Here is a 7,589-nt window from a genome sequence, read left to right on the forward strand (position 1 = left end):
CCTGTGCGTGCATTCAAGCGTCTCCTACACGTGCAGTCACGATCAGTTTGAAAGGAAGACGAGTCGTTGACTTTTTGTCCTCAGTGAAGCTCAGTTGTGCCGAGAGGACCTAAAACCGATAGAATAAGATGGTAAGGGAATAATTTGGTTGTTTTTTAGCGTATCTTTCGAAAGTAAAGTCGAATACAGTCATACCATCACCGAGACTTCGTTTATGAACATGGACGAAAAAAGCAGCAAAAAAACTGAGGGCGTACTAGAGACTATTGTGTTACTTATATGTTTCTTGTTGTCCTCGAAATCTTTCTGAATTGTTCCATCAATAGTGAGTTTAAGCCTGCACTGAGATTACTTGCGTTACGTGTTGTACCATCGAAGGTGTTATTGTAATCAAAGGTGGATGTTGAATCCAAACACTCCGATCACTTTGTGGATCAATTAAGACCTCAATTAAGCTTAATAAAATCCAGATTTTTAAGGTTTGTGATCCGTGTTGATCCCAAAAAGCAAAGTTAAAAAGCATTCTGTTGTAATGCTGTTGTTGCAGAGAATCCACTTTACAAAGAATCCGAGTAACATTATATTCTCTCAAAGAAATGTATTAAGAATCCTATACTCATTGTTAAAAGCTAAAACTATTGTAGCATCTCTGTTGCCTAGGCTGTGACTGACCTACAAGTTCAAGTGGCTATGAAAGCAAGCCATGTGAATGGCGAAGGTCTTTGTGCGCACTTACTTCTGCTACTCCTACAAATGCTGCTCACACGTGACTTCTTACAATATCCCCCAAATGGAGACCTGTACATCAAAACAAATTTACGCTCTTTTGACATGTTTTTTATATATTTTAGGCAAGTGACGATGTGAACCCAAAGGCCTTTCCGCTGGCAGATCCACAGTTAACAGTGACAATTCTTGACCTGATTCAACAAGCAACAAATTACAAGCAGCTTAGAAAAGGGGCTAATGAAGCTACTAAATGCCTGAACCGTGGCGTTGCAGAATTTATTGTTATGGCAGCAGATACAGAACCACTAGAAATTCTACTGCACCTTCCTCTACTGTGTGAAGACAAAGTGAGAGCAATATTTGTTAGTTTTATAATCCCGATGATAAAGGTGGAAATTTTCCAATGACACCTAAAAATTATTTACGTCTGTAAAGTAGAGGCAATGGATGGATGGTCGCACGTAAAAAGTGAACCTTGCTCAACTTTAACATTTACACATGACATTTCATACATTGCCTCTATTTTCTTTACCTTTAAAAATTTATGTGAGTTATATGCACATAAAAATTGTGACAGGAGAAATCCACCCTAATAGTGGTAAAAGCATGTTCTGTATACAAAATTCAGAAGATTTTGACTGTAAGGTAGTAAGTTTGACTTTGGTTCAGGTAAATTGCTGAGCCTACATTGGTTTCGTTGATTACGAGTGGTTACATTGACGAGGGTAGAGAGATATCACACACCGAGCCTACAACGCTCTTCTCTCACTAAAAACCAGACAAATGAAGGCTGAGTAGTGATAAAGCTGAAGTACTTTGATTAAGTTATTACCAGGAACAATTTTCTTCTAACAATATCCTTTCATTGTCAAGAGATAAAGTAATGAGAATTCATAAAATGATCACGAAAGAGAAAGTGCTGTGATCTTTCATCAAATTCTTGCAACTAATTCTGTAAGGAAATGTATGGAGATTAGTTTGGAGAATTTGTATGTAGATATTGGGTTTAGAGGGTTTAATTAGAACTAACTATCAGTGGTGGAGGTTGGATTGGAACCTGTGTGACTATAAGTCTTCCTGTAGTATATTAACTGTAGTGTATGTTAATGAACACAATCAAATAGCCTTTTTTTTCCCTTTCTTTTAGAATGTACCATATGTATTTGTTCGTTCCAAGCAGGCTCTTGGTCGAGCATGTGGTGTATCTCGCCCTGTTATTGCCACAGCTGTAACGATTAATGAAGGATCACAGCTAAAGCCACAGATTCAGTCACTTCAACAAGCAATTGAAAAGCTGCTCATATAACTCTCTGTACATTTTCCTGTCCTTTTTCTACAGTTTTTATCAATAAACACTTAACAACTTGACAGTTTGGTCACTTTCAGTAGTTTACTTAATCCGCTCTTTGCCTCTTCCAAAATGACAAGAAGACCTTATTCCCTGCAGCCTGTCTAGTAATTTTTTCTTTTTTTTTCAGAGTCAGCTTGTTGTTGCTTCCCCATCTGTCACACTTGTGTCTCCTATCACAGGCGGCTTTTGCATGACTTCTCACGACTCCCCCAAATAGAGAGCTTGCTTACAGGCTACCTTCTCCTTTACTCTGTGGTGAGGAGTATTGCATGAGAACCCTAAAAACGGCTGCTTAAGGAGCTATTCATACCATTGAACTCATCATTTCCCTTCCATATATGAGAACTTTAATGTATGATATCCCAGAATGCTGTCTTTATAAATATTCCCAAAATATGTTTCCATTTTTCAGCATTCGATTTCACATCTCAAATAACCTTTTACCTGTAATAATATCTCATATCCTGAAAACTTTGTGTTCCTCAGTGTATGGTGGAACAACGGTAATGACTCACTTAACTTACTGTACATGTAATGTGTACATAACATTTTTCTTTATAATTTATTTGTTGAAAGTATGCTCACTTATGTTTATAGAATTTTTTACAACAACAATGCATGGGTTCAGTTTACCTAGTTATTTACAAGTAAAGTGTTAAAAGCAAAGTATATAATTTATTAAATTACATTTTCTTTTTATAACCACAAAATATCAATGCCTTCTAAAGTTCTTTATGCTTTTCATGTTCTGAAAAATATTATTTTCAAAATGTACAGTGTTGTTCCTTTGAGGCTTTTAATAATTGACTTGGTGGCAAGACACTCAACCGAATACTTGTGTTACCCCTAGGGTTTACATGTACAACATCTCTTTAACTGTTTAAACCCCTGGAAGTTTGAGGAAAACACAATTTAATCGAGCAAAAATGCCATGACTGCTGTGTTCAAATTTCACCCCTGAGAATCGTCCTCAAGATAAGGACAGGTGGATATCACTTATGAAATCCAAATCCCGAATACATGGATTTCCCTTTTTTATACTGTGTTTTTTAAAATCCGAAAAAGGATTTGCAAAACTGTTGTCATGAACAGTAGTCTTTTTTCTGCTAAACATGCATGCACATGCAAAACTGCTGTTCCTGAGAACAGTTTTTCAAACTCTTTTTCAGATTTCCCAAAAAAAAACGGAAAGAAGGGAAATCCAAGGACAGCATTCTCAGCGTTGAAATTCATTTTTGGATATTTTCACGTTTCAATGCAAATCTGAAATCAGGATTTCAAAATTCAAATCCACATTTCCCAATCAAATGCACTCTATGGTTACTAAGAGTGACTCTCAGCTCCATGCATTTGAGATTCTGGTCTTATTGTAGTGACTCCAGCATTACCAGGAGCAAGGTGAGGGATAGCTACGCTAGCAGGCTCTGTGTCATAACCAAGTTTTTTCATGTCACGTGTCACCACACTGAATGTCACTTTCACACTTCCTTGTGACCTTACTCTGGTCACTTCCCTTCCTTCTCCTTGTGCAACAAGTTTGGGGTCCACAAACTCTGGTCTCCTACCAAAGAACCAACTATTAAGAAAATATTCTTGCATTTAGTATTTTAAATTGAAAAAATATGTATATATTTCATTCTAAAAAGGAGATATTATTTTTGGTACAGGGCAAGCTACAATAATTAAAATAGGCCATTAGTTTCCAAGTTCCAAAACCTCCCACTTTCAAAATGAGGCTACGTGCACAATCTTTCTTGTGTAAATGAGTATCATTTGCATGAGAATAAAAAAATCATTTTCATATCAATAGCTTGGTAGCCTGTTCACAGACCCTCTATTTTCTCTTCAAAGTCCGTCGAGTGCGCGTGATAAAATATAAACCGCAGGGGATTTATTGACAGCCAGCGCAAGGGGGTAGGGGTGGGGGAAGAAGAAAAATTTATTTTTCTTTCTCACACTCCACGCTTGTTCTCGCACGCTCGTGAGCTCCCTGGTGTTAATTTCTCTTTCTCATGCTCCACGCTCGTTCTCACATGCTTGCTTCGCTCACGAGCTCACCGATGTTTTCGAAAAGAATGAAAAGAAAAATAAATGACGTCTGTGTACAGGCTAATAGCTTGGCGCAAAGCCTGGCTTTGAAACAGAGGCTTGAGGCAACTCGGAAATGGCCGTAGATTATTAAGAAACCCAAATATATGTACATGTAATGGAAGACAAATGCATGTTAGGTAGATTAAAGGTGTATAGTAAACGGGAAGGGGAGGGGGGGGGGTTGCACCTCTTTCCCTAAGAAAGGCACAACAGGATAACAGCAGGATAGGATTAAAAATACAACGTAAACAGCCAACCACTGGTGAGCGGTGAACAGTGATTTACTTTACACCAGATCATCAACAAAACAATGATCTCTAAAGAGAATAGGGATGAATATTGAGGTTATTTTGACTGTTGTAATGAAGAAAACACAACCTTTTACCTTATGAATTTCTGAAACTTTGATGATGACTCAGGAACAAACATTGGAATTTCCCTTGTGTGGCTGAATAGCAAACAATAGAATTGATATAGTCACTAACTTGGATAATAAGGACACAATGAAAGATAATAATAATTATCATTTGAAGCAAATTTTTCTTTCTTTTCACTGGCCGAGAGCCCACCACATGACCTGCAAATTACTGCCCACAAATAATGGTCTGCTCATGCACAATGCTGTCCAACTGTGTTTGGCTGCAAATAATATTCTGCTCATGCGTAAAGGAAACCTTGCTTTTCTCCTTCTTGCGATTGCTCTTGCGTGAAAATGGCAGATCGCTTCGCTTCCCAAGGATATTCATTAAAAAAACAAACTCGGTGATCGAATGATAAAACAATTATTGAACTCGGTTATCAGAAATTATTATACATCAGACTCACTATGAAAAATCTGATTGGTCGAGAGCATTCAATCAATTCACAATAGCTTGTGAACTTGACATGATAAATGCAATATCTGCCGCAGATATTGCATTTATCATGTCAAGTTCAACGTCTGCCTGGTTACCAGGTCCCTTGGAGTGTTCTCCTCAGAAACAGAATGGCTGAACGCTTCGCTTTTGTTCCTGAGGATGAATAATGTCGATTAATTGAGGAAAAAGATTCCAAATGTATACTTTATTCAAACAAAGGTTTTATTAATGTATTTTAAAATTTTTAAATGATCTTGGTTTAAAGCTTATCAGTGTCAAATTCACCTTAGTTTTGTCTTCTTTTGCCTATTGTTTAAAAAATGTATAATAAAACAATTATTGAATTTGGTTTTCGCATGATATCATGAATTATCAAAACCTCGTGTCTGTATTATCTGCCTCAGCCTTCGGCTGCAGCAGATAACACAGACCTCGGTTTTGATAATTCATGATATCATGCTCAACCTCATCCAATAATTGTTTAATATCCTGATTTGTCAGTGTCTCACAGATCAATTATTTGCCTCAGCCTTTGGCTTTGGCAAATAATATCTGCTCGCCACTGACAAATCATGATATTTTGCTCAACCTCATTCAATAATTGCTAATTCTTTGCCCCAGTAATAGAAAAATATGTGGAAAATAACCTTGTTATGGTGAACATATTTTGCCCTGTCCCATGGCCCTTTGCTTTATCGAGGTTCAAAATGTAGTATTCAAAGTAATTCCTGTAACCTTCTACATCATGTTATCTAGTCCTCAATCATATTACGATTTTTATTTTACCTATTTGTAAACTGTAACTTTTCCTTAGTTAGCCTTGATCTTAACTTCTTTTTTTGCACACACTGTCCTGCCTCAAATAGCCTTGCTAGCTGTGGGCAGTGTATATCATCTGCTTATTAATAAAGATTCATTGTTGTTGTTTAATTGTCTGTTGCAAAATATAAAATATAAAAATAAATAATTGCTGGTGAAGAAGTGATTGATATACCTTCCCGGTGAGATTGGAACATGAACAGCTCCATATCCTCGTACCACATCATGGCCATAGAAATCCAAGCCATAACAACTGATCACTAGTTGAGGCCCTGGATAAGAATTGAAAGAGCAGCACAATATCCTGTTAAAAATCACCGCTTGGTAATGTGAAATAACCTAAAGATACAACTTGAAATAGAGGTTGTTTACCATTCCCATGTTCAAACTGGTTGGTTTACAGTTTGGGCAAATGGTAAGCAAAATTCAAGACTGCTAAATTTCATCCGGGAATCAGGTTTATTATTTGTACTAGTCAGTTCCATTTACTGAAAAACAGCAGCAAAAGGCAGAAACTGGTATCAAAAATAGGTTTGAAAAACTGAAACACAAAGGATTGCCTTTTCAGATGTTCTGTTGCTCCTGGAAATTTTCCCCGTAAAGTCATTTCAAAGTCATTTACTTCGCAACTGGATTTTCAGGAAATGTTTTGAAAATAGCAAACAACCAGAGAAAGATTAAATTAGAGAGTCTGGGTCTAGAATAGGGTATCATTTTCCAGGAAACTGATCAATTGGTTGAAGATTTTAGTCTACTCTAGGGAAACCAGGAATTACCACTCAAAAATATAAAAAAAAACCAAATAGGCAAATTTAAATTTATGCAATTAAGCCCAAAAGCTACTCTAGGATAGGTAGGATTTATTTACTTTATTTTCCAAGGACTTGCTGTCGATCTATATGATGATTCTTAGTAAGACTTGGGGAGTTTCAGTCTTGTATTGGGTAGCAAAATTCAGCTCTGGTATAGGCTAAGGGTTCCAAGATCCCAGCGGCACATCCCCACCCAAAAATTCCCAAAGTACCCCCCCCCCCCCCGCTGGGGAGGTTAAATTGACTGGAAGTACTGCGCAGACACACTTGAATTGTCAATATACAACATGAAAAACCAAAATAAAAGCCAGTGATAATATACAGAATATTTTTAATGCATTTTTGTACTCACATCCAAAAGGGCTTGTACTCTTGAAAGTAATATCCAGTGGAAAGTTGAAAACAAATACTTGTCGCCTGTCTACACTCTTTTTTGTAGTCTGGGAAAGTCCTTCTTCCCATCCCTGTCAAAAAAGCAATATCGTTCCTATCCGTAGATATTCATGTCAAATTTTGACAACATTTTTACATACAAAGACATTAGGTGCGTGTAGGACATTAAAGGTACTTTTCCGGCATAATTGTCATTATGATACCAAATTGACAAAAACGTATATAAAACTCCTGGATGCAAAGTCGCGAAATAAAGAACGACCTTTAAAAAGTACTTACAGACGTAACGACCCAATCTTGACCATAAACAAAACTGTACTTGCAGTATAAATCGTCAAACTCTGGGAACTAAGGTCGAATACAAAAAGAAAATACAGATTTAATACATCTTATTGCAATTTGGCATACTTATAAGTTTTGTCTCACCTTTGCGGACTCTATCTGCCCAGATACCATGACGAGAAATACCGAACTATGAAGCCCGCCTCCCGCCATTTTGAATTTTGCGCAGGTGGTCGTTGCTAGGCGCTAGTCAGC

At 37.1% G+C, this 7,589-nt stretch overlaps 2 protein-coding genes across 2 annotated transcripts; one reads left to right on the forward strand and one right to left on the reverse strand.

The window, feature by feature from the left end:
• The first annotated feature begins 7 nt into the window (after positions 1-7).
• Positions 8-2,104, forward strand: LOC140941045 (NHP2-like protein 1). Its single transcript, XM_073390001.1, has 3 exons — positions 8-131; positions 852-1,076; positions 1,877-2,104. Exons 1-3 carry the CDS (start codon positions 129-131, stop codon positions 2,033-2,035), a joined length of 387 nt encoding a protein of 128 aa, XP_073246102.1. The 5' UTR covers positions 8-128; the 3' UTR covers positions 2,036-2,104.
• A 542-nt stretch (positions 2,105-2,646) lies between these two features.
• Positions 2,647-7,563, reverse strand: LOC140940551 (B9 domain-containing protein 1-like). The gene is made up of 6 exons (XM_073389538.1): positions 7,479-7,563; positions 7,332-7,400; positions 7,012-7,123; positions 6,023-6,119; positions 4,557-4,619; positions 2,647-3,656 (listed from the first exon to the last, which is right to left on the reverse strand). Exons 1-6 carry the CDS (start codon positions 7,545-7,547, stop codon positions 3,404-3,406), a joined length of 663 nt encoding a protein of 220 aa, XP_073245639.1. The 5' UTR covers positions 7,548-7,563; the 3' UTR covers positions 2,647-3,403.
• Positions 7,564-7,589: the final 26 nt, after the last annotated feature.

Source organism: Porites lutea, chromosome 6 (genome assembly GCF_958299795.1).
Source record: "Porites lutea chromosome 6, jaPorLute2.1, whole genome shotgun sequence".
Classification (NCBI taxonomy): Eukaryota; Metazoa; Cnidaria; class Anthozoa; order Scleractinia; family Poritidae; genus Porites; species Porites lutea.

What these genes read in the sequence shown, in the direction of transcription:
- LOC140940551 (XM_073389538.1), bottom strand. Translation starts at nt 7,547, where the DNA reads ATGGCGGGAGGCGGGCTTCATAGTTCGGTATTTCTCGTCATGGTATCT. An exon ending in GGCAGATAGAGTCCGCAAAG is followed by an intron (nt 7,401 to 7,478) that starts GTGAGACAAAAC and finishes ATTCGACCTTAG; the next exon opens with TTCCCAGAGTTTGACGATTT. An exon ending in AAGTTTCAGAAATTCATAAG is followed by an intron (nt 3,657 to 4,556) that starts GTAAAAGGTTGT and finishes TTTTCTTAATAG; the next exon opens with TTGGTTCTTTGGTAGGAGAC.
- LOC140941045 (XM_073390001.1), top strand. An exon ending in CTCTACTGTGTGAAGACAAA is followed by an intron (nt 1,077 to 1,876) that starts GTGAGAGCAATA and finishes CCTTTCTTTTAG; the next exon opens with AATGTACCATATGTATTTGT.